The sequence below is a fragment of the Dendrobates tinctorius genome, unplaced genomic scaffold, assembly GCF_039654945.1.
Source record: "Dendrobates tinctorius isolate UK_male_01 unplaced genomic scaffold, ASM3965494v1 ptg000245l, whole genome shotgun sequence".
Lineage (NCBI taxonomy): Eukaryota > Metazoa > Chordata > Amphibia > Anura > Dendrobatidae > Dendrobates > Dendrobates tinctorius.
The window spans coordinates 3,559,794-3,587,558 of record NW_027361912.1 but is presented as its reverse complement, the minus strand read 5'-3'; the positions used below and the strand labels follow the sequence as shown (position 1 = coordinate 3,587,558).

At 46.3% G+C, this 27,765-nt stretch overlaps 1 protein-coding gene across 1 annotated transcript; it reads right to left on the bottom strand.

Moving 5' to 3' along the window:
- Window positions 1–24,041: 24,041 nt before the first annotated feature.
- On the bottom strand, window positions 24,042–25,004 carry LOC141060833 (olfactory receptor 5AR1-like). Its single transcript, XM_073557210.1, has one exon. The coding sequence runs from the start codon at window positions 25,002–25,004 to the stop codon at window positions 24,042–24,044; it is 963 nt and encodes a 320-aa protein (XP_073413311.1).
- Between the last annotated feature and the right edge of the window lie 2,761 nt (window positions 25,005–27,765).

Sequence of the window (27,765 nt, the reverse complement as noted above, 5' to 3'; positions counted from 1 at the left end):
AAAAAACAGTGGACCTACACCAGCAGATATCAAAGTTATAATAAACTAGTCATTCAACTTAAGTTATGAAGAATTTTGTTGGTTTTTAATGCAGCCTATATAAATGTCCTAACATTTTTAAAGGACTAATATAATCCTTGGGCAGATTAGGGACAATCTTTTAACCATTTTTTTTTGCACCCCTTTTAACAGATCAGAATAAAATTTAAATTTCATGGTTTAATAGAGAGAGTTTTTGTTTTTTTTGGGGGGGGGTTCTCAGCAATTTGGGAAGATCCCTTACATTCTGAACTTTCAAGAGAAACTTGAAAATCCATCTCTTTAAAAGAGGTTACAACCAGCGATGACCCCGCTGCCACCTCACCACAACCAGAGCTGTTGAAACCCTCAAACCTACTGTCTCCTTCCCCATTATCCTGTAGAATGTAGGCCCACAAGGGCAGGGTCCTCTCCCCTCTGTAGCCGTCTGTCACTATTGATTTGTACATTGTAATTTGTATTTGTATTTTTTTATGTAACCCCACCTAAAGTACAGCACCGTGGAATCAATAGTGCTCTAAAAATGAACCATAATAATATGTGTGTAATCTACTGTATATGTAAATTTGCAAATGGTAAGTAAATTCTACATACAGTAATATAACTGTCTACTGAACACTGTACTACAAGATCATAATGCATAACTATTCCTATAGTTTGAAGAAATTCTCACCAGTCATTATACAATATAACCAGATACATTATGTGATGTTGTTTGATGCGATGCACTTACCTTGATATCATTGGCCTTTCTCATCTTGTGAAACCTAAACACCACCTTATAAAATGTTATAATAACCCCTTTAGGGTTTGGGATCCACAGAGGAATATCAAGAAAAATATCCGGATTTCATCTAGAGGTGTAATTCAAATTTTTAAACCACTGGTGTTTGCCAGATTGTACTGTATCAATCATTGTGCTGTAAAAATGACAATTTATATTTGTTTCAGTAATATGCAGCCTTTGCTCAATTTTTTTTTCATTTCACAATGGGCAAAAAGAAGAATAAAAGTATACAACAATTTGGTGTATTTTGCAATTTTTCCAAAGTATGACATTACTGACCTTGTAGTAATAAATAGAGATGAGCGAATATATTCGGAAAACGATTGCCAAACATAAATTTGGCCTGTGCCATTGGCTACTGAAATCACATATATCTCTTTATATAAAGAGCAGACATCTTTTTTTAGCGCCCTTTTGTCAGTATAATAGCGCAGAGAGGCTGCTCCTGACGCTGCTCCTGGATACTGAGAGATTTTATCTAGTTAGCTTGGCGGTTGTTTCTAAGGCCGGTTTCACATTTGCGCTTCAGGGCGCAGTGACGGCCTGCGCACGGCCGCCGCTAAGCCCCGCCCCCTGTCGCGCCTCCGCCGAAAGCTCCGCCTCCGGGCGCATGACGCTGCATGCGTCATGCGTCCCCTATCTTTATCACTGAGGACGCAGGCCGTGCGCAGTATGCGTTTGGCGGCGCCTGCGTCCTTTTGACGGTGCGCCGAGCGCAATCAAATTGAAACAGGTTACGTTTGGCGCTGGTCGGCGCACCGTCAAAAGGACGCAGGCGCAGCCAAACGCATACTGTGTGGCTGAGGAATCAACCTTCCAGCAAATTTCTTTTTTTCTTGTGCCATTAGTGAGGTCCAGAGATAAAGACAGCATGGCACATTTCATAGAAGTGTGTTTTGCACTGCTTCTATTGTGCTCCATGCATGAACAGAATTTTAAATATCTATTTTCAGTTGCTAACGTGATTCAGCAAGCCGTATCTCACCTTGTAATTTAGTGGCGGTGAAATTCAGCTGTACATATGCAGATTAAAAAAAAATTATTTCAGTAGAGATAGCGAATATATCATTGTTCGGTTCATATTATGATTTGCCAATATTCTCCAATTTATTTGTTGAATGTTTGCTGAACACAGCATTAACAGAACATTTTAGAATTGCAGCAATCAGCCATGCATGAGGCATCAGGGCGTGGGCCAGCATTTACAGCATTAAATTGAACTTCAAATTAAGACAAGGTGGGTGAGGGATCAGTGTAGGCCTGTTGTGCTGGGAGCCCTGTTACCAGAAGTAACCAAGTGAACAGCACGAGACTGAGCAAGACGCTGCGACCGATGTCATTGCTGAGCAGCACCCACAGTGGTTGAAGCTGAATTGGAGACTGCAGAGGTAGATAAGGCTTGGGATTCACCCCGTGCAGCAGGAGAATCCCAGCGCCTAACATCTGAGGCCTATTGCTACAGGCAACACACATGAAGGATACCCAACCAGGAGTCTACACATTTTCAACAATTAGTGGCAGACACCACCAAAGTGGCAGCAATTGCAATAAAGTAGGACTAGAATAATGGGGATGGACACCTCTTCCATTACAGCCAACCCAGCATATGGAGACTGTAACAGGCAAGGTCTTGGAACCGCTGTGCTGTAGCCCTCAAAAAGCCTGGAAGGGGCGTAACTAGATGGCCTACCAAATCCAGCAGGTGCCTCCGTGACCCAAGGAGGGACAAGAAGGTGGCACTAGTTGCTACTCCAGGTAGGGATGAAGGAGGGATGAAGATTGCAGGTAGGCACTGTAGGGACACTGGAACCACGGGTGCAGATGGAACAGGCTGAGGAAGAGAAAAGCACTGCAAGGTGCTGACTGGAGCGGCTCTTAGACAGATGAGCACTGGCACTAGACCAGCAGTTAGACAGTTGAGAATTGGCAGGTGTAGGTTGGACTGGCTGAGGAACAAGAGAGCACTGGCAAGTGCTGACTGGACCGGCTTTTAGGCCTGCTTCACACTTCCGTTTTTTGGCATCAGTCAAAATCTGCCATTTGGAGAAAAAAATGGATCTGACGGATTTGCCTGGCGGATCTGTCCTTTTCCCCATAGACTTGTATTGGTGGCGGATTGGAACAGATGGCCTTCCGTTGGGTCCGTCATGTGATGGATCTGTCATAAAATTGGCGTCCGTCAGGCAGAAAAAGCGTCCCTAGGAACGTTTTTTGTCTGCGTCGAAAAGACGGCTGGTGACGGATCCGTCGACTGGTATAATGGACACCTATGGGCTGCGGATCCGTCCCAGGGCGGAATAAGTTGACTGATTCTGTTTTTCCAAACTGAGCATGCCCGGAAAATTTCTCTTCCATAAATTTAACCCCAAAATCCGTTCTGGCAGAGAGATCTCTCTCTCTCTCTCTCTCTCAAATTATGTTCGTTTACATTCCAAAATCTGCAGTTTTGACGGATCCGTCAAAAAACTGAAGAAATGGATGAAAAATAATGGATGCAACTGATTAAATGTATCCATTTTTTCGGCGGATCCGCTAGATGGATCAGTCAAAAAAAACGATCAGTTGCATCTATTTTTCAATAATTTCAATGTCATACCATCAAAACGGCAGATTTTGTCTGACGCTGAAAACTGAATTGTGAAACAGGCCTAAGACAGATGGGTACTGCTAGGTGCAGGCTGGACCAAGTGTTAGACAGTTGAACACTGGCAGGTGCGGGCTGAACCGGCTGTTAGTCAGATGGCAGTCAGCAGACAGGTACAGGGTATACAAGCAGATAGGCAGACTTGAGGTACCTGACAACTACCAAGCATGCAATGCAAGCTAACAACATTGCTTAGGCACCTCCATATTGGAGGAGGAGTCTTAAGTACAAGGTATCTAAAAGCTATTGAATGGGGACACTTTAGAGCGGTGCACATGGTCCCTTTAAAAGAGTGGCAGCACGTGCTCTAAACATAGTGCCTGAGTATCTATGAGTAGTGCACTTATCCCAGACATGGGCAGACGTGGACTAAGAAGGAAATGTGGGACAGGGGCTGTGGTGGAGACAAAGACTGCAATTCTGCTAGGAGAATGAAGCAGAAGGAAGAGGGGCCGGTTGTAATGGTCAACGTGTGACTGGACACAGCGCCTCCAGCAGGGCGAATTTATGATACACGTGACCCTGGATACAGCGCCTCCAGCGGGGCGAATTTAAATAATACCGGGACGTGCAGCCGGATACAGCGCCTCCAGCTGGCGAATTTAAAAAGTACACGTAAAACTGGATACCCAGCCTCCAGCTGGCAAATTTAAATAATAAGGGGAAACACAGGAACAATTACAGTGGTGGGCCCTGTAATAGGAAATAGGGACGTGGAGACCTCCTAAGCTCCCCTGAGGAAGCGTCCCTGCACTCCTTACGTTCCCTATACAGGCTCCGCACCTGTCGCCGCACGCGAACCTTATGCCCTGACTCGCCCTGAACCTAGTCCCTCGCTAGGGCATTGGCCGGTGCAGAAACTAATCCCACCACTGCACTAGATCACACATAAGGAGACACAAACAGGGGAAATAGAAAACTTAGCTCTCTCTGTGCAAATGCTCCAGCACAGAGTCCAGCAACCGACTGCAGCCTTCCTCCTGAATAGCTGCCACCAAGTTCAGTAAGCGCTGCAAAGATCTCCCTTCAGTGACTCCTTCCACACCAGGACTCAGATTGAGCTGAGCAATCTCTCCAGCTCCTTCCACCACCAAGGTTGGTTGCAAATGAACAACTATCACCAACAATGATTGAATACCCTGAGACTCATTTATAGAGCCTCACACCTGATTTATAATTACAAATTAAACCTACCACTAAGGTGCGATACCACTCCCCACCACCGGGCAACTTAGAATGAAAGACACCACATGTGATAATTCCAATGGCCACCGGGGGCAACCACGACACACTTTGCACTTGACAAAGTAAAAAAAATTCACTTTGTCAAATTTAAAACTGTCAGATCATGACTGTACCCCCTCCTTAATGAGGGGCCTCTGGACCCTCAAGACCACCCCTCATTAGGGAAACCCCTACAGCGGGGACGCCCAGACACTGAGTTCACCCCACCATCACCTGAATTCAAATTTATGACAAACACACAGCTGGTATTGGCAATAAAGTTTATTTTGGAGGCATCACTCATCTCCACAGCGCCAACCTGGGGAACGAGTTTATGTATGAGTATCTTTGTTATGAGCTGATCAGGCTCCACAACACACTTCCAGAAGATATTTTTTTTGGTGGCCACCCATACATGCTCGTTCACACACAGGTCCGGACCTGAACGTTTATTGCACACATTCGATTTGTCATAAAATTCGTGAACTCATTCTGGACCTGATAACAGAGGCGTCCCCCTGTGTCACCACACTCACACCCCCGAACTACACCATAGGGTACACCACACTCCAACCCTTTCCAGCACGAGGTCTGCCTCTCACAGGGTTTGTGTCACGGTCACGTGTGTCAGGTCGCAGATGATACCGCAAGGCGGACCCATAACACACGTGACCCTGGATACACCGCCTCCAGTGGGGCGCATTTAAATAATAAAACGTGCAGGTGGATATGCCGCCTCCACCTGGCGAATTTAGGTATTACACGTTATACATACAATAATCAAATAATAAAGGGGGAACCTGGGAAACTTTAACAATGGTGGGCCCTGCGATAATGTCATGATCACGTGTGTCTGGTCGCAGATGATGTCGCAAGGCGAACCCATAACACACGTGACCCTGGATACACCGCCTCCAGTGGGGCGAATTTAAATAATAAAGCGTGCAGGTGGATACGCCGCCTCCACCTGGCGGATTTAGGTATTACACGCCATGCATACATATATCTGGAAACACCGCCTTCAGTAAGGCGCATTTAAATAATAAGGGGGAAACCTGGGAAACTTTAACAATGGTGGGCCCTGCGATAGGGAATGGGGGACGTGGAGACCTCCTAAGCTCCCCTGAGCCAGTGTCCCTGCACTCCTTACATTCCCTAAACAGGCTCCGCACCTGTCGCCGCACGCGTACCTTAACGCCCTTGCTACCCTGACCCTAAACCCTCACTAGGGAATGGGTCGGTGCGGAGACTAATCCCACCACTGCACTAATAACATACATGAGGAAAGAGACAATACAGGGGAAACACCACTTAGCTTTGCTCTGTTGCGTGCGCTCCTAGCAACAGAGCCCACCACCTGCGTGCGTCTTCTCCTCCACCCGGATCCATCACCATAACACGATCCTTCACCTTAGTGCAGCCTTGGAGCAGAGACCACCACCAGTTCCAGCTGCTCAGCACCAGAGTCCCAAGGATGAGTTCAGCTTCTGACACGAAGTCGAGCATGCTTGAGTCCAGCTCAGCGGCCAAGTCCCACATTGTGAGTTTGTTTTCACTTTGAGAGCCTGGAGGAAGGATGGAGCTGGTGAGGAGTCCTGCGCAGCTTAGCCAGGGGGGACGTGTTTCAGCTATGGTGTCTGGACGAAGGGCTGGCATGGCGTGGCGGGGTCGCAGTGATGGAGTCAGCGGGAAGTGTCTGCATGGTCTGGTGGAGTGGCTACTATGGAGAGTGGCACTCACCATGTGGGACTTGGCCGCTGAGCTGGACTCAAGCATGCTCGACTTCGTGTCAGAAGCTGAACTCATCCTTGGGACTCTGGTGCTGAGCAGCTGCAACTGGTGGTGGTCTCTGCTCCAAGGCTGCACTAAGGTGAAGGATCCTGTTATGGTGATGGATCCGGGTGGAGGAGAAGACGCACGCAGGTGGTGGGCTCTGTTCCTAGGAGCGCACGCAACAGAGCAAAGCTAAGTGGTGTTTCCCCTGTATTGTCTCTTTCCTCATGTGTGTTATTAGTGCAGTGGTGGGATTAGTCTCCGCACCGACCCATTCCCTAGTGAGGGTTTAGGGTCAGGGTAGCAAGGGCGTTAAGGTACGCGTGCGGCGACAGGTGCGGAGCCTGTTTAGGGAATGTAAGGAGTGCAGGGACACTGGCTCAGGGGAGCTTAGGAGGTCTCCACGTCCCCCATTCCCTATCGCAGGGCCCACCATTGTTAAAGTTTCCCAGGTTCCCCCCTTATTATTTAAATGCGCCTTACTGGAGGCGGTGTTTCCAGATATATGTATGCATGGCGTGTAATACCTAAATCTGCCAGGTGGAGGCGGCGTATCCACCTGCACGCTTTATTATTTAAATTCGCCCCACTGGAGGCGGTGTATCCAGGGTCACGTGTGTTATGGGTTCGCCTTGCGACATCATCTGCGACCAGACACACGTGATCATGACAGTTTGCTAGCGGCGAGGGCTGAAACTTGCCCCTACTCTCCCGCCGCACAATGGCTGATCTCACTGGAGAGGAAGGGGTCCCCTGAAGAGAGACGGCAGAGACAGTAGTCCCAAGGCAGCAGCCCTCACACGACTGCCCCCAGCTGACTACTTCCCTTGCTCGCCAATCTATCCCCGGGTTGTGTTTTTTCAGCCAGGGGAAGCCTAAAACGATAGGCACTGGCATTCCCTCCAAGACGTAGCATGACAAGGACTCCTCATGATGTCCTATACGCAGATGGATGTTTTCTACGACTTGGGTAAGGCTCCCCTGGCTCAGTGGAACAGAGTTAATGGCCTGGATGCTTATAGGTTGGGCCAGCATCCTACACTTCAGGCCATGAGACTGGACAAAATGAGCATCCACCAGACTGACTCCTGCTCCACTGTCCACAAGCACCGGTACCACCTCCGGTACCCCGCCAGCCAATACTTCTGCTGACATAATACCTTGGGAGGGCAAAATGGAGGAAATGTACACTCCCTGGTTGCCTTCCTCCAAACGACCAGGGGTCTGCGGCTTCTGAGATTACACAGATATTTTGGCACGTAATGGGCACGCCTTAAGGAAATGACCAGTCTGCCCACAGAAAAAACATGCCGACACCACTCCCTGAACCGTAGGCAGGCCTGAACACAACCTAACACCTCCTACTTGCATAGGTTCGTCCGGAGACTTGGCACGCCCTGGGCAGGCTCCCATGAAATGGCCCGGCTTCCCACAGGAAAAGCATACCCCCCACCACGGCGAACCCCAGGCAACCCCCTATTTGTACCAACAACACCGGGCTGCCTGGGTTCCACCAACCGTACCGGGGGGTCCTCCCCCCCGCAGAGGACTACAGGGGGCACATTTTGTGTATGTCTTTCCCTAAGGCGTCTATCCACCCGGATGGCGAGGGACATGGCGGCCTCCAGCGACCTGGGGGCGGCGTACTGCACCAGAGTGTCCTGCAATTTTGGAGACAGACCCTGCACAAATTGACTCCTAAGTGCAGGGTCATTCCACTGAGTGTTAGTGGCCCATCTCCTAAACTCGGAGCAGTACTCCTCAGCAACCCGGGCTCCCTGTTTACACCTACGGAGTCGGGATTCCGCCAGAGAGACGCCATCAGGATCCCCATACACAAGCGCCAAAGCCGCAAAAAACTCGTCCACGGACTCTAAAGATGGTGAATCGTCCAGCAGGGAGAAGGCCCAGGATTGGGGATCCCCCTTCAAAAGGGACATAATGATCCCCACCCGTTGCTCTTCGCTCCCTGAAGAATGAGGACGCAGCCTGAAATATAATTTACAGGCTTGCTGAAATACAAAGAATTGATCTCTCCCTCCAGAAAATCGGTCTGGGAGAGATATCTTGGGTTCTGGCTGAGCCTGTGCCTGAATCAAACCTCCAAAGCCCACCAACAGCTGCAGTTGCTGCACCATCTCACCGCGCAGCCCCCTGATCTCTTCAGTAAAGGTCTGCAGTACCTGGGTAAAGGTTTGCATTAGGTCCATGGCTCAGCAGAAAATTTTTTTTATGGTTGGTGATAATGTAATGGTCAACGTGTGACTGGACACAGCGCCTCCAGCAGGGCGAATTTATGATACACGTGACCCTGGATACAGCGCCTCCAGCGGGGCGAATTTAAATAATACCGGGACGTGCAGCCGGATACACCGCCTCCAGCTGGCGAATTTAAAAAGTACACGTAAAACTGGATACCCCGCCTCCAGCTGGCGAATTTAAATAATAAGGGGAAACACAGGAACAATTACAGTGGTGGGCCCTGTAATAGGAAATAGGGATGTGGAGACCTCCTAAGCTCCCCTGAGGAAGCGTCCCTGCACTCCTTACGTTCCCTATACAGGCTCCGCACCTGTCGCCGCACGCGAACCTTATGCCCTGACTCGCCCTGAACCTAGTCCCTCGTTAGGGCATTGGCCGGTGCGGAAACTAATCCCACCACTGCACTAGATCACACATAAGGAAAGTCACAAACAGGGGAAATAGAAAACTTAGCTCTCTCTGTGCAAATGCTCCAGCACAGAGTCCAGCAACCGACTGCAGCCTTCCTCCTGAATAGCTGCCACCAAGTTCAGTAAGCGCTGCAAAGAACTCCCTTCAGTGACTCCTTCCACACCAGGACTCAGATTGAGCTGAGCAATCTCTCCAGCTCCTTCCACCACCAAGGTTGGTTGCAAATGAACAACTATCACCAACAATGATTGAATACCCTGAGACTCATTTATATAGCCTCACACCTGATTTATAATTACAAATTAAACCTACCACTAAGGTGCGATACCACTCCCACCACCGGGCAACTTAAAATGAAAGACACCACATGTGATAATTCCAATGGCCACCGGGGGCAACCACGACACACTTTGCACTTGACAAAGTAAAAAAAATTCACTTTGTCAAATTTAAAACTGTCAGATCATGACACCGGTGCTAGAGACCGAATCGAGAGTCTCCACATTTCCAAACATTAAAGGCAGATACCACCAAAGTGGCATGAATTTTATTGGAGTATAACTAGTATAACGGGGCCAGCTGTTATGATTGGGTCACTCAGGAGGAAAACAAAACCAAGCTAAGTCACAGAAAACCAGAGAGGTTGGTAACTAAGCAGATTGCAGACCCCTGATCATAACCACAACAACTAGTAGTAGCCGTGGAGCATACCTACGATGATTCTAGATGCCTCTTCACAGCCGGAGGACTAAATAAGCCTAAAGCAAGAAAAGGGGAAATCTAAACTGCCCCAGAGCAGACCCCAAAGGAATAGACAGCCCCCACACATGTATTGATGGTGAAACAAGATGAAAACGCAAACGAAGGTAGGAAAATAGGCTGAGCAAACGATGGGGCCCACACTAACTAGAAAGGACAGGAAAGGAAAGATACCGTCTGCAATCACGCCAAAAAACTCTGCAAAAATGTCCAACACTTCTGATAGCAAAAAAACCCTGAAGTCACTAGACTTCACCCACTATATCAGCATTCTGGCATATTCTGAGAACAGAGCAAAAAGAGGCCAATCTAATAAGGGACAAAAAGCAAACTGGCACATACAGTGACATAAGAATGGAAATTCAGCACAGCCCCAGCCGGGGCTGGCTAAGCACACAAAAACTGAATATACCAAACCAAATCAAGTGCGAACAATAGCAGAGAACACTTAGCTTGAGAAGGCAGGAACTGAACAGGAAACTAGAGCCTCAGGAGGCAGGAAAAAATCACCAGCATGGGAAAAGGGAGTCGGCTGTCTTAAATCCAGTCTGAGACTCCAGATGTCCAATCCTCGTCCTCATTATCTGGTGGCAGGTCTCTGTTAATTAAATCAGCTTCATTACATCCTGCCACCATCAGAGGGAGCCCGGAAAGAGAACTCATGACTCCTCTGTCAACACAACCAGCTCCTTCACCAGAAACCAGAGGCAGACCAGAAAATGAGTTCACAACAGACAGCACCTCATCCACTACAGCCAACCCTGTTAGGCGTCGGGTTCCTGCGACTGCACAGCGGGAATCCAGAGCCTTGCATCCAGTGGTCTCTCATTCTAAACTGACCTCCCAGGGGCCTGCACAGCAATCTCGGCGTCCCAGGCGCTCTGCTCAGACCAGCTCTGTAGGACTGGTTGTTGCTGCCACCTCTGGGTCAGCAATAGCAGCACAGGCTACCCTGCAGCAAGCCACTCCAGTGGCTAAGTCCTCTCATCACGCTACTGGGCATGCTCACGAGATGATCTCCTTCTGGAGATCAGGAGTCACGTGTTCAGGTCCTTCTCCTGACCTGATTGGTCCATCCCAGAGATCTGGAAGGTCCCGCACAGCTATAAAAGGTCTGCATGGCCATGAGCTAGTATAGACTTTACTTGCTACCTTGTGAATGATGATGGATGCATGTACTTGCGAATGACTCATTAAGATCCCCTCCCTCTGATATTACGTGTGTGGATAGGGACTTAGTCTTAGAGTCTAAGGCCACATTGCACATCTACACAGTGCTAGCGTCCGACAGTGCGCCCCCTCTTGGGCTTTGTTGTACAGCGGCTGGTTCAGTCTCCGCGCTGCAGTCAGCAGCACTTGGGGTGTCCGCGGTTGTGACGCCGCACGCACGATAGGTCTAGAAGGACACCGACCCTGTGTCTTGGGCCCGAGTCCTGTGACCATATACCGTGCGTGCACACCGCTGAGTCCTGTGAGGGCAACAGGCTCGGCATTTATGCTTATGCCTTAAGGCGCCTCTGTGTACATAACAGAGTAGACCCAGTGCACACCGGGTGACGTTCAACCCGTGTGCGATATACCACCATATTGTGCGTCTGCCATTATATAGCAGCAGTTTAACACCTCTGCACGGTGGACCCCGGGAGGCGAATGCACTTTCTATTATTTTAGATTTAGTGTGTTCCGCCGTCCCTATCACCCAGTAGATGGAGACCCAAATTTGAGTCTTCAAATTTAAAAAAATTAGGGACGGACACCAGGAAAGTGGCCTCAAATTGCCAACAGAACAAGTTTTATAATGGCACAGCAGGAATCAGAAATGCATGAGGTATCAGAGTCTGGGCCAGCATTTACAGCTTTGAATTGATCTTCAAATTAAAATTAGGTAAGAGAGGGTTCAGAGTAGACCTGCTGTGCTGGGAGCCCTCATACCACATTCAATTGCTTTTATGCTCATCCACACTCAGATGGCAGAACAATAGTTACGAAAATTTAAGGATAGCCACACGGGTAGTTGATCGAAAGTAAGTGGAGGGCTGCCTTTCTCGGAGCCCTACTGCTACAGGCAACATGCATGAAGGAGACTTAACCAGGAGTCTACACATTTCCAAAGTGGCATCAATTTCTGTAGAGTACAACTAGTATTTAGAGGACCGATAACTCTTCCACTATCGTCAACACAGCACTTGGAGAAACCCAATCAGGAGTCTCCACATTTACAAAAATTAGGAGCATTTGTGAGCAGGCTGTGGGAAGCAATGACACATGAGATGCAGAGCAAGGGTTAAAAATTTTAATTTAACCATAGAGTACTCCATGCAGGGAGATAAACAGTTAAAGGAGGGATAAACAGATAAATTGTGAGGAATACGCAGAGTTAATGAATAATGAATGAAGTAACAGCAGCTCTTTTAGCCACTTATCATGTAGGAGGTTTTATCAGGCTGTAGGAGAAGCTTTGTGAGGCAGTGGTGCCAGCAACACCTGGCATGGTGCTTATCCAATAAGTTTCTGCAGGCAATGGTGATCCGTCTTCTGGCAGCAGCAGTCAGTCTCCGGCACCTCACGCTGAGCCCCTAGTCCATATTTTGATGAGGCTAACGCAAGCATTGCCGCATTGCTGTCGGAGTCCTGGTTGAGTGGCGCTTCAGTGTCTGGCAAAGAAGGCCCTGGAGAACAGTCCTGAACCCTGCCCTGGCTTTCAGGCTAACGTGCGCTGCTTAATTATATATGGGACCCGCCTCTTTCCCTGTCACTGCGATGAGTTTCAGCAGTGTACTGGCGTCGGGTCAGCCGTGTCTCATTATGGCTTCTGGCTCAGGGCATTGTAAGGGGATACAAAGACTGGGATACACCCCTACCTCTTTAAGCATGTCCCAGTTCTTAATGTAGTATGCATATGTCTGCTATGTATACAATGATATTGTGTATTTCCATAGTTGTCTAGGTTCAGTGTAGTATCTTAGTTTGGTCACTAGAAGGGGTACCTTAGCATAATAAGTAGTGTACATAGTTAACCTCTAGGAGGAGTTAACAGGGGTAAGGCAGAACCAGTTTGCTGGTTAGATTCAGAGGGGCTAGCCCATACAGCTCAGGTGGGCTTTAGAGCACAAGGTACCCAGTAGCTCCGCAACATTTAAAGCCAGGAACCCAGCCATCAATGGCCCAGTGGGCCGAAAGTACAGCCTTAGCAGCAATGTACAGCAGTGTTGGAGAAGAAGCTAAAGCAGAGGTCTCTGCAGTACAGGGACGCAGGTCGCTCTATAATGTGGCAGTTCATTGCATCAGCAGATGCCCTCATATCCGGGGTGAAACGGAAAAGGGAACTCCTAAGCATAGTGAGTTTGAACAGGGAGGATGCTGCATTACTGCAAGAGGCGATATGACCCCGGAATGCACAGAACAACCTAGGAAGAAGTGCAGGGAAAGTGAAGAACGTGGACTCTATGAATTGCCTTGCTGATATTGCGTTTAATGAGGATGTGCTGTGAAGTGAAGAAATTAATTGTTTGAAGTTAAGACTGGACTGTGTCTCAGTTTGTGTGCATATGGCCGGAGGGAGTCTTAAGCCATGTAAAACAGATCCTGAATGTGTGCATAATGGCGAGACAAATAAGTTGACTAAAGGACATTAATTTCATGTGATGGCAACCAGAGCATGAATACACCGCTAGCCTCAGCCATGACTATGGCCCTGGCCCTCTCTCACACTTGGTGTAGTCGGCAGGATGCTGCAGCCTTGTAAAGCAGAGATGCCATGGAAAAAGAAGAAATTGATATTTTGTATGTGACTATTTTGGACATGACTGAAACCCTGGATTTCACCAACAATTTATTTGTGACCAAGATGGCTTCTTTGCAGGTGATGGACATTGGCGCCAACAAGGAAAACAACTATGATCTCACCCTTCGTTGGCATTCTGATACCGAGATGGTGCCAAAATCCACCTGTCACCAATTCCTGTTCGGCCCATGGCGAGCACGCCAGAAAAGGAAGGACCCAGCCCTCTACCACCAAATGCTGCGAAATGGGTGGAGCCGCTGAAAGTGACCCCACCTTGGAACTGGTGGGGCCCAGAAGAAAATCTCGTGTGCAGCTGCAGCGGCCTAGGCCACATTGAATGGAGATGGCGACAGACGCAGGAACACTGACCGAATCCCTGTACCTATGGAGCCAGAACATTATCGGGAGCCAGAACATCATTGGGAGCCAGAACCTCTTTGCACGTTGCCAGTGGTTCAGTCTCAGTGGGGACCGGAAACAATGACCGCATCAGAGGTGCCCGCACCGGAAGTGAAGGCCGAGCCGGAACTCCAGTCTCAGGCGCCGGAGTGTGCAGCTATGTCCGTGGAAGGATCCAACGTACGCAGGACAGGCGCGGCTAAGCTGCAGGAGCCGGAGATGGTGAGTGATCCTCGGCCCCTGGCCCCAGACCTCATAGAGCAGGCCGGCGCTAGGCAGCTTCTAGTTCCTCGGCCTGTCTCATTTACACCTGGAGGCAGAGGGCTGCTTCCCATTCCCCGGACAGGCCACATGGATTGCGGAGGATGACCTGGAGCTATATCCAGCCCGGAACAGGCTGAGTCGTCCCCCTGTTCCTTGGTTGCTGCATGGGCAAGGCCTGCCCCTCTCTTGTCACTGCGGCAGGAGAACACGACACCTGTGGCTGCAGGGTCATCTACTGGAGTTCAGGCACAGAACCCAATGTGTAGTGGAGAGCACAGGATACATGTTGCTATTAAGTGGATGCCGTGTAAAAGATATTACTACTTTGCCAAAGTTGTGCCTCTTGCACTGGATCAATGAAAAAGTATGGGACTGTTCCGCTTCTCTGTGGGCAAAGGAGCCGTGAAGCACCACAGTCGGGTGCAATGTAGCCTTCACGGGCCACAGATGGGCGTTATTTTTCTCACATTGAACTGTTGTTTTACCCTTCTGCTGAATAGCAGGACTTTGCAACTACAGAGTAACGAGCCTGTGGACTGTGGAGCAAACCATGTACGGGTGCGGCAGCAGAATGGACTTGAGGGACAGGCGGTGCACAAGTGGCTAAAGGGCAGTGCTCTGTATGAAGGAAATGGGGTACATGTCTGTGGACTGGAAAAAAAAAGACTGCTTGTAGCTAGTGAGCGTACAGCACAAGTGTTTTTAAGGACCGTACCCCACACATAGGGAGGGGGGAACCCCTCCCCAAGAACTAAGGACCTGAAAAGTGGGACCAGACTGATTTGTTGGGGGGACGCCTTCCCCTAACGACTGATGACCTTACGGTAAGGTCATGTGCTTGTAAATACGTTGGATTATATAGTGTGGGTGTTACCTGGAGGATTGTGTGCCAGGTGCCCCTCAAGAGAGAAAGGACTCTCACTCATCATTAAAAGAGACTTTACTTGCATTGGGCAGTGTATATTAATTTTGTTTGTCTCCCTGCTGTTATGAATGAGTCACCGAGGAGGAAAAAACAAAAAGCAAGCTAAGCCCAGAAAACCGGAGAGGTTGTAAACTAGCGGATTGCAGACCCCTGATCCTATCCACAACAACTAGCAGTAGCCGTGAAGCGTGCCTACGGTGGTCCTAGACGTCTCGTCACGGCCGGAGAACTAAATAAGCCTAATGAAAGAAAGGGAAAATCTAAACTGCCCCAGAGCAGACCCCAAAGCAATAGACAGCCCCAACATGTATTGTCGGTGAATCAAAATGAGAACACAGACACAGGTAGAAAGATAGGCTGAGCAAACGATGGGGCCCTCGCTAACTAGAAAGGACAGGAAAGAAAAGCTGCTGTCTGCAATCACGCAAAAAACCCTGCCAAAAAGAATGTCCAACACGTCTGATAGAAAAGGCCCTGAAGTCGCTAGACTTCAAATCACTATATCAGCACTCAGGTATATTCTGAAGACAGAGCAAAAGAGATCAACTGATCAGAGACAAAATGGGGATTCAGCCCAGTCCCAGCCAGGGCTGGCTGAACACAAAAACTAAGTAAACCAGACAAAAACTCATATGAACAATAGCAGAGAAAACTTAGCTTTAGGAAGGCAGGAACCAAACTGGAAACCAGGAGCCACAGTCAGGAAAAATCACCAGCAAGAAACTAGGGAGTCGGCTGCCTTAAATCCAATCAGAAACTCCTGATGTCCAATCGCAGTCCTCTTCCTTAGGTGGCCGGTCATTTAGATCAGCTTCATTACCTCCCTTCACCAACAGAGGGAGTCCAGATAGAGAACTCACTACTCCTATGTCAGCACAGCCAGCTCCATAACCCTCACCAGAAGCCAGAGACAAACCCGAAATTGAGCTCACAACACCCTGCTTAGAGTATGTGTTGTATATAATAAAGATGTATGTGGGAATGGTCGGGAATGACCATTATTAAAGGGAGGAGGAATGTAAGGGGATACAAAGACTTGGATACGCCCCTACTTCTTTAAGCATTTTCTGGCTCTTAATGTAGTATCTAAATGTCTGCTATGTATATAATGATACTGTGTATTTCCATAGTTGTCTAGGGACAGTGTAGAATCTTAGTTTTGTCACTAGATGGGGCACATGATACCTTAGCATAATAAGTAGTGTATATAGTTAAATGTAAGAGGAGGTAACTGGGGTAAGGCAGAAACAGTGTCCTGGTTAGATTCAGAGGGGCTAGAGAGTCCATTCAGCTTGGGTGGACTTTAGAGCCCGAGCTTACCAGTAGCTCTGTAACATTCAAAGCCAGGAACCCAGCCTTCCAGGGCCCAGTGGGTTGAAAGTACAGCCTTAGCAGCAGTGTATAGCAGTTGGAGAAGAAACTAAAGCAGAGGTCTCTACAGTACAGGGACACAGGTTGCTCTATAATGTGGCAGATCACTGCATGGGCAGATGCCCTCGTATCCGGGGCAAAATGGATGAGGGAACTCCTAAGCATAGTGAGTCTAACAGGGAAGAAGCTGCATTACTGCAAGAGGCGGTACGACCCTGTAATGCATGGAAGGACCAAGGAGGAAGTGCAGTGAAAGTGGAGAATGTGGACTGTATGAGTTGCCTTGCTGATGTTGTATCTAATGAGAATGTGCTGCGAAGTGAAGAAAGAAAATTTATTTGTTTGAAGTTAAGACTGGACTGTGTCTCAGTTTGTTGCCATACAGCCGGAGGGAGTCTTAAGCCATGTAAAGAAGATCCTGAACGTGTGCACAATGGAGGGACAGGTATGTTGACTAAAGGACATTCTTTTCATGTGATTGGAAACCAGGGCACGAATACACCGCTGACTATGGCCCTGGCCCTCCCTCACAGCACCTGTCTGGGTTTTTTGTCTTCCCCCTGACAACTTGGGATGCAGCCTCGACAGCTCCGGACCCGGTTTAGCACAGATACCCGCGGTCCGGTCTTCTTTCTTACACATACACCACCAAAGTGGCATCAATTTCTCTGTAGTAGAAATAGAATAATAGGGACCGACACCTCATCCGCTACAATTAACACAGCAGATGGATACCCAGCAGCACTAAAAACACATTCTGAGAGATCACTGGCTGCCGGACATGATACATCTTTCAAAGGCATGACAAATGAGCACAGTCCACTCATCCATTTTTCATGACCAAAATGTAAAGGGGTACAAACGCTCCCTGATGGTGTTGATATTAAGTTCTAGATCGTTCTGCATGATCCTCTCCAGTCAGTCCATATTATACTATTTATACTTTTGAGAAATTTATGCCACTTTGGTGGTGTCTGGCAATATTTTTTGAAAATGTAAGCACTCCTGATTAGGTCCACATCTGCTGGGTTGGATGTAATGGAAGACCTGTCGGTCCCTAGTGTACTATTTATAATGTGGTGAAATTGATGCCATTTTGTTGTTGTCTGCTACTATTTTTTGAAAATGTGAACACTCCTGGTTTGGTGTCCATCTGCTTGGTTGGGTGTAGAGGAGGACCTGCCGGTCCCTATTATACGATTTTTAGTCTTGTGAAATTTATGCCACTTCGGTGGTGTCAGGCCCTCATTTTTTGAAATTTGAAAACTCCTGGTTGGGTGTCCAGGTGCTGTGTTGGGTGTACTGGAACACCTTTCAGTCCCTATTATACTATTTATGCTATTGTGAAATTGATCCAACTTGTCTGCCAATAATTTTTGGAAATGTGAACACTCCTGGTTGGGTGTCCATCTGCTGGGTTGGGTGTAGTAGAATGCCTGTTGGTTCACATTATACTATTTCTACTGTGGAGAAATTGATGGCATTTTGTTGGTGTCTGCAACTAAGTTTTGGAAATGTGTTTACTATTGGTTTGGTCTCCTTCATGTGTGCTGCCTGCAGCAGTAGGCTCAGAAACTGTCAGGCCTCCACTTCATTGTAGTCAACTACCCGTTGTAAGGTAGCAATAGCACTGTACACAGTGAAGAGGCAGTGACCCACAAAATTCGAACACAAGTCTTTTTAATGTGTTATCTTCACGCATAAAAGTCCAAATTCACAAGTGCATTAAATTTCAGTTCATAGTGCATATAACTTCAGTGCATATGTTAGGCGTCAAGTTTCCCCTACTGCACAAGGGGAATCTCAAGCCATGTCCTCTGCAGTCTCCCATTCCTCTGCAGCCGCAGGGATTCCTGATCAGCATAGGCGTTGGTCCAGGCGTCTTGCCCAGGCAATGCTAGGTGTCTGATTGCTCCATCAGGCTCTGCTGTAACACTATGCTTGAATCAGCAGCAAGCAGAAGCTCCAGGGACTAAGTCCTGTATTTTGCCTACTGAGCGTGCCCGTGGGACGACCTCTCATTGGAGGTCGGAGGTCACATGCGCAGGTCCCGCTCCTGCTCGGATTGGTCCACCACTAGGAAGGTCCCAGAAGGACGCCGCTATAAAAGAGTCGCATGGCTGCTCGGCCATGCGCTAGTATAAACTCTTATGCTAAAGGTGTGTAAGATGATGGATTCATTTATCTGGTGACTGACTCATTTGAAACCCCTACCCTTGGTTGTGCCTGTTGTTAGGGTCTAGTGGTTAGAGTCAGTGCATGTCAGTGGCTAGGCTTTAGGCCACAGTGCTCCAGGTCAGCACCTCACGTAGCGCCATATTGTGACATCGAGCGCAAGGCACATAACTGCCGCATCGACGGCGGCGCTGAGTGCTGGTGAGTCTAGAGGGACTCTGACCCTGTGTCTTGGGGAAGAGTCCTGTGACTATACCCCAGTGCTCACTTTGCCGAGCTCTGTGAGCTTAACAGGCTTCGGCGATTATATTCGGCGGTAGTGCGGCTCTGTGAGGCAACAGAGTCTACCTCGTACACACCGGGTGAAGTTAACCCGTGTGTGTTCGCTTATTACACCGCCATATAATATCTGCCATTACTTAGCTGCAGTATTCCATCTCTGCACAGTGGACCCCAGGCTGCGAACGCACCTCATTATCATTTTATTATTTGGTGCATTCCGCCAGCCTAACAGCATATAATTAGTATCCATTTCACCATTTGCAGAATATATGTATTAGGCCTGTTTCACACTTGCTTTTTTTTGCAGCGCGTTTTTCCCACAAAAAAAGCATTGAAAAACGCATACAAAAGCATACAACTGCTGCGTTATTTTCAAGCATTTTTATGAGCATGCATGAAAAAAACGCAGCGTTTTTAAGCATTTGTATGCGTTTTTAGTGCGTTTTTACCGCGTTTGCATTTTTTTCCAACATTAGGTGGCCCCTCACACTAACCCAAACCATGACTTTACTAACCCTGACCCTAACCCTAAACCTAACCCTGACCCTAACCCTAACCCTAACCCTTAACCAAACCATACTTAACCCTAACCCTGACCCTAACCCTTAACCAAACCATACTTAACCCTAACCCAAACCCTAACTAACCTTAACCCTAACCCTGACCCTAACCCTAACCCTAACCCTAACCCTAACCTTAACCCTAACCCTAACCCTGACCCTAACCCTAACCCTAACCCTAACCCTTAACCAAACCATACTTAACCCTAACCCTAACCCTGACCCTAACCCTAACCCTAACCCTAACCCTGACCCTAACCCTAACCCTTAACCAAACCATACTTAACCCTAACCCTGACCCTAACCCTAACCCTAACCCTTAACCAAACCATACTTAACCCTAACCCTGACCCTAACCCTTAACCAAACCATACTTAACCCTAACCCAAACCCTAACTAACCTTAACCCTAACCCTGACCCTAACCCTAACCCTAACCCTAACCCTAACCCTAACCTTAACCCTAACCCTAACCCTAACCCTGACCCTAACCATAACCCTAACCCTAACCCTTAACCAAACCATACTTAACCCTAACCCTAACCCTGACCCTAACCCTAACCCTAACCCTGACCCTAACCCTAACCCTTAACCAAACCATACTTAACCCTAACCCTGACCCTAACCCTTAACCAAACCATACTTAACCCTAACCCAAACCCTAACTAACCTTAACCCTAACCCTGACCCTAACCCTAACCCTAACCCTAACCCTAACCTTAACCCTAACCCTAACCCTAACCCTTAACCAAACCATACTTAACCCTAACCCTGACCCTAACCCTTAACCAAACCATACTTAACCCTAACCCTGACCCTAACCCTTAACCAAACCATACTTAACCCTAACCCTAACCCTAACCCTAACCCTTAACCAAACCATACTTAACCCTAACCCTGACCCTAACCCTTAACCAAACCATACTTAACCCTAACCCAAACCCTAACTAACCTTAACCCTAACCCTAACCCTAACCCTGACCCTAACCCTGACCCTAACCCTTAACCAAACCATACTTAACCCTAACCCTGACCCTAACCCTGACCCTAACCCTAACCCTAACCCTTAACCCTTAACCAAACCATACTTAACCCTAACCCTGACCCTAACCCTAACCCTAAACCCCCTTAACTAACCCTAACTTTACCCAAACCCCTAAATTCCATTGTCTAAACTAATGGTAAAAAAAAAAACGCATGTGCAAAAAAACGCATACATAAGCATGCGCGGTAAAACGCGTACAAACGCATGTGTATGCGCACATAAGCGCATCCCATGCAAAGTATAGGAAAAAAACGCATGCGCTATTTAGCGCTAAATTACCGCAAAAAAAACGCAAATGTGAAACCAGCCTAATACGGCATCCTTCATTTTACGGACATTAAACACACCAGTCTTCCTCTGACTAGTTCCCATGGGTGTCTATGCGCCGTATCCAAGATTCTGCTCATACAGCATTAAATCTTGCAGGCACTACACACGTTAGTCCTCCTCTGACTAGTTCCCGTGGGTGTCTTGCACAGCTGCATCACAGTCTCTTTACTCACAGAGCCATACACAGTCCAGGATATCGTCCGGATCACAACCAGGCACCATGTCCACCTGTTTTGCAATCGTTACACATGCCAGTCTTCTTTCGGGCACAGGAAATCCACCTCCGGGCACAGGACTGTCCACATCTGAGACCAGACACTGTGGACGACTTCCATCTCTGTGTACGTGGTGAGTTGCCAGACCTCTCTCTGGCACTGACACACCTGAAGCTCACTAAGCACGCACTATGACCCCACTAACCCTTTCCTGCAGGGCTTTTATCACAGAAACTTGTGGCTTTCAGCCACATGGAAAACCTGGATCCGGAATGGAACAGACTGCAACACTATCATACTGCAATCTGTTTCAAACACAACATTCAGAGCAGGTTTTCCCTACCTCTGTCTTGGACACTAACATGTCCAAGACTAAGAAAACACAGCGCCTCCTAGCGGTAACAGGGGTCACTGCCTCACATAGTGTTACTACTAGGCTTAGAATTTTCTGACAATGGTAGTCTACAAAACTGTTAGTTGTGCCACCTGAGTGTCGCTCAGCATAAAAGCAGGTTGAGCTGTTGTATGCGGTGTCAAGGGCCCAGCACAGCAGGCCTAAACTGATCCCTCACCTACCTCACCTTACTTTGACATTCATTCAAAATGTGTAAATGCTGGCCCAGACCACGATACCTCATGAATGGCTGATTGCTGCAGTGCCATGCTATAATTTGTACTGTGGGTGATTTGAGGCTACTTTCCTGGTGTCTGTCCCTCATTTGATGCATTTTGGCAGCTTTTGTGGCTATTATAAGGTGTTGTGCATGCGTTTGCTTTAGTCATTGATTGTAATAGCGTTCAGTTATGTTCGGCGAATATTCCACAAATAAGTCAGCAAATATTGCAAATTCGGCGATTGAATAGCTTAGAGGGAAGAGGATGGTTTTGAATCCTGACATAGAGTCTGTTTTCAATCAATGGGATGACGATCACCTGAGAGTAGTTTACCTGTTTTATGTAGATAACAGGAATCGATCAAACTCTGATCTACACAACACAAGTTAGTGGATGTGTATAATAGCATGACTAAGTGAGAATTCTGAGGGTCTTAGAGGAGTTTTAGATACAAAGTCAAACAGAGTTTTTCCAAATGGATTAATTTCAAGACCATTATTACGTTTCCTAGAAGTGCTCCATCAACAAAGATCAATACAAGCGCAAGGCACAGTCAAGCACGGTCAAGCAACTAAAGGCTTCTCTCACAATAGCATATTCATGAGTCAACCATTGGAAGTACATTGAAAAACAATGATATGTATGTCAGGATTACAAGGAATAAGCCACTGCTCTACAAAAAGAACAATGCTTCCTGCCTGCAGTTTGCTGAAGATCACATGGACAAGCCAAAAGAATATTGTAGCAGTGTTTTGTGGATGGATGGGATCAACATATAGCGGGATTGGCATAATTGAGAAGCCTTTTTTTTGGAGAAAGGAAAACACTGCAATCTGGCATATAAGTCTTATATCATCTGAGAAACACAGTGGTAGTATCATGATTTCGGCATGTTTTGCTGCATCTGGGCCAGGATGGCTGCCATCTCGGTGGAAGAATAAATTCTGAATTATGTAAACAAATTTTTAAAGGAAAAAATCAGGACATCTTTTCATGAGCTGAATCTTAAGAAAATGTGGGTCATGCAGCAAGACAATGGCTAAAATACACAAGTCATTTTACAGAAAAATTGTTAAAGAAGAAAAAAGTAAACATCTTGGAATGGCCAAGCCAAATTCCTAATCTTAGGTTGATAGAAATATTATAGAAAGGACCTGAAATGAGCAGTTCATGTGAGAAACCCCCCAACATAGCAGAGTTTATGCTGTTTTGTAGTATGGAGGGGGCTAAAGTTTCTCTAATCTGATGCGCAGGACAAATCAACAATTACCAGAAACTTTTAGGGCTTGTGCAGACGATCATATTTTTGGTCCGAATGTTAGCCAACAGCCACCAAATTATTGGTTCACACTAGGACCAATGTTAGAGCAATGCGCATGTCTGATTTTTTTCCTTGGACAGACCAAAATATCTGCTCTGCAAGTAAATGAGTTTGTGGAGAAAATTAGACTGAACACAGATGACATGTGAGTATGGTCCGATTTTCATGGACTTATCGAATGAAGAAGATGGAAAAAAAAATGTTCATCTTATCAGAGAAAATCAAAGCACGCTATGATCAGAGTCTGATCAGAGTGTGATTAGCATAATCTGACCAATTTTCTCAAATGAGAGAAAACATGGTTGTGTGACCCTAGCCTTAGATACAGTTATAGCTGCACAAGAAGGTCACAACAGATACGCAAAGCAAAAGTTCACATATTTTTGACATTTTGCGATAATGGGTCATTTTCCTCATTTATCAAAATTACAAAATTTAATATTGTTCACTCTTTTGTTCGATTTTCTAGTCTATTTTTACTTTTAGGACTTGAGTGACAATCTGATGTAGTTTAGTAATGTGGTTCACAAATTTTTCAAGCACCACTGTAAATTCTCTCATCTCTAGTATTTATCTTTAAATTTCACATTAAAAGATTACCCATGATCTTCTGTCTAAACACCTATTTTGTCTAACTTTATCTAGGCAGCTAGATCTTAATTTATTTTTATTTTTATTTGGTGGGGGGGTGGGCTTCTTTACCCTCGGGATGTGCTAGAATAAAATAAGAAGAAATGTTTTTCACGGTCCACCGCTGCTTTGTTCAGCGCGCATCCATGACTGTAATACATGTGACCACTACAATGGAGGAACAACTTTTTTTCAATTTTTTGTTTAACCAAGTGCTAGCTAACAGGCTAAAGAAACTTATTTCTGGAAAATCCCCTAAAGCTTTTTATATTTCTTAACTTTACAATTGCCCCCCAAACCTCTTTATTTCTCAGACTGTAGACCAGAGGATTTAACATTGGAACCACAATCATGTAGAGCATTGATAGCAGCAAGTTCTGATCCTTGGAATCTTCTGAGTCCGTTTTCATGTACAATAAGATACACGGTCCATAGAATAATATAACTGTGACGAGGTGGGAGGTGCAGCTGGAGAAAGCTTTCATACGTCCCGCTAATGAATTAATCTTCAATATAGCGGAGAAGATAAAGACGTATGAGATAACGGTGAGCGCAAATTGCACAAAGGCAATAAGACAAACTTCAAAGAATATGAAGAGTTTACGACTGACGGTGTCAGTGGTGGAAAGATCAACTAACGAATTTAGATCACAATAGAAATTATTTATTATATTGGAATAACAGAAATGCAAAAAGGATGTAAGTAATGTATGTAATGTAGAATTTAAAAGACCAAGTAGCCAACAGGAAGCGGCCATGCCAATATATACGTTCTTTCTCATTATTAACAAATATTGTAAGGGCTTACATATCGCCACATAGCGATCAAAGGCCATCGATGTCAGCATGAAAATTTCACCATTAGCACATAAAAGAAAGAAAAATAACTGGGTCATACAGCAGCCAAAAGAGATCCTGTGATCCTGGGTCCAAGTGATAAAAAGTAGTTGAGGGACAGAAGCAGAAGTGGATGTGACATCTAGCAGGGCAAGGTTACACAGGAAGATGTACATTGGGGTGTGTAATTTTGGTACCAAACAAACAAGAAGAACGATTGTCAAGTTGCCAATGAGAGTAATTGAATAAATGATTAAAATTCCAAAAAATAGCTGAAGTTGCCTCCATGAAGACATTGAGAAGGCAGCGATGTGGAAATCATACTTGGAGCTTCCATTTGGACAGTCATTCATGTCACCTTCAAAGAGACATAACATTTTTATATATTTTTTTTAAGTATTTACATATGTAAATCTGCATTCAAAATTCTCAGTTTTTTGATAATTTTAAAAATCTTCTTGGTGAAATTGAAAGAGGAACATGCAATAATAATAATACTCTAAACTTTCAACAAATGACTAGAGATGAGTACATCGAATTTGTGGGACATTGGTCCAGCATCCAGACAAGAGGATGGCTTCTCTTACCTTTTACTGCTCTGGAAGGCTCAGCCCAAGTATAAGGCTGGGGCTTCATGGCAATTTTGGCAGCAACAACTGTCATGTGACCAAACTTTGCTAAGTGTCGCTGCTGCACTCAAGAGCAGTACGAGTGATTTCCTTACAACCCCAAGGATACTGAGGCAAGAAATTTGCAAAAAAATATATTGCAGCTGGACTTTTTGTGACGTGTTGGATATGGTCTCAGTACCCCCGGGGTTGCAATGAGACCCCTTTCACTTGTATTCTGTAATGTGGCAACAAAACCTGGCAAACTTTATTTTCACTACAGGTTTTGAGGCCAAAGTCGCCTTTTAGACCATCCGTAATAGTAAAACAGTAGATTTCAGATGCTAGACCTTGTGCAAATCGATGATAGGTCCTCATTCAGACAACGATATGTCTAGATACGATAGTCCTTTGAAGTCCAACACCAGGAAAATGATAATTCAGCTGCTACATAGACTTAACTTTTAGACAGAATCATTTACACAGAATAAAGAGTACATGGCACTCAGATAGCGAGAGTTAGGTGCCCAAGTACGATATCCAACCGACTGATAAATCTCTTAAATAAACTTGGCACTCAAAATAGAGCAATTTGACAGTTCCTTTATTGTGTGAACACAATCAATGAACTGTCAAATTGCTCTTTTTTGAGTGCCAAGTTTATTTGGGAGACTCATTTACAGTTACTTACATTGAAAAAAGAAACAGGTTCATCAAGTTCAACTTTTCTCCACCGTATACGTTTTCTATTGCTAGATTATTTGTAACTCACAATTAATTTTTTTGTCAGAAAATTATTTAGCATTTTTTAAAGGGAACCTGTCACCCCCCCTGGCGTTTTTAAGTAAAAGAGTCATCTTGTACAGCACTAATGCTGCATTCTGTCAAGGTGTCTCTTTTATTTAGCGTCCCTTCCACCGCAGAAATAATCGTTTTTAAAAGTTGTCAGACGTACCTGTTTCTTGACCGGTGGGCAGGTCTTTCCCCCTCTGACACAGACGCCTCACATCCGTCACACATGTCTTCCTGCATTGTTTGGTCCACCTCCGCATCATTCTTTTGAAATCCTGGCGCCTGTTCTGTACTATATATTCTTGGGAATGCGCAGTTAGCGCTGCCCATTCTCTCTCATCACATCCTGGCCTTCCTATCGCGCCTGCGTGGACGCACGGCCAGAGATCCCGCCCCGCAGTTGCTTATGATTTATTCACACCGTGGAGCTGGGAATCTTGGGCATCCGCAGTAGTTATCTGCGGCTCTCCGACTCCCTGAAATCTCTCCGCCTCTTTCTTACAGTGCTCTCTTACTGCACATGCCCAAGATTCCCAGCCCCGCAGTGTGAATAAATCATAAGCAACTGAGGGGCGGGATCTCTGGCCACGCGTCCACGCAGGCGCGATAGGAAGGCCAAGATGTGATGAGAGAGGATGGGCAGCGCTAACTGCGCATGCCCATGAATATATAGTACAGCGCAGGCACCAGAATTTCAAAAGAACGATGAGGAGGCGGACCAAACATTGCAGGAAGACATGAGTGATGGATGTGTGGAGTCTGTGTCAGAAGGGGAAAGACCTGCCCAACAGTCAAGAAACAGGTATGTTTGACAACTTTTAAAAGCGATTATTTCTGTGGTGGAAGGGACGATAAATAAAAGAGCCACCTTGACAGAATGCAGCATTAGTGCTGCACAAGGTGGCTCTTTTACTTAAAAATGCCAGGGGGGGGTGACAGGTTCCCTTTAAATGCTTAAATAGTATCTGCCATTATTATTCTGACTGCTCTAAGTGTAAATAACTTTTTCCTATTTAGCTGCTGGAATACTCTTTTCTTCACAAGTAATGAATGAACCCTTGTCCTTTGGAAGATTTTTGGAATGATAAAGTCATGTGCCAGTCCATTGTATTAACCAAGCCCAACTCTTCCAACCTCTCATCATTTGGGAGGCCTTCCATCCCGTGTGATAACCTAGTTGCCTGCCTTTTTAAATGACTCTTGCCTACAAATATCCTTATTAAAATGCTGAGCGATTTTGATCCCATATTCTAGATGTGGCCTCACAAGTGATTTATAGAGAGATCTTGTTTGCTTTCACAGCTGCTGCCTGGCATTGAGTACTGCTGTTTAGATTACTAATGGCCTGCATACCCAAGTCCTTCTCCTGATATATACCGTATATATATATATATATATAGCCTATGACATAGGAGACTGGGGTTCAAATCCCGGCTCTGACCTATAGCTGTTAAAAGGGACTGGGGATTCTGCCTTGTTGGTAATTATTTATTTACAGTATATAGCACCATGATTCCATGGTGCTGTACATGAGAAGGAGTTACATACAAATTAAAGAAATCACTTACAGTATTCAGGCTAACAATGACAGACTGATACAAAGGGGAGAGGACCCTGCCCTTTCGGGCTTACATTCTACAGGATGGTAGGGAAGGAGACAGTAGGTTGGTGGGTTGCAGCACCTCTGGTGTTGGCTGAGGTGATATCTCCAGTA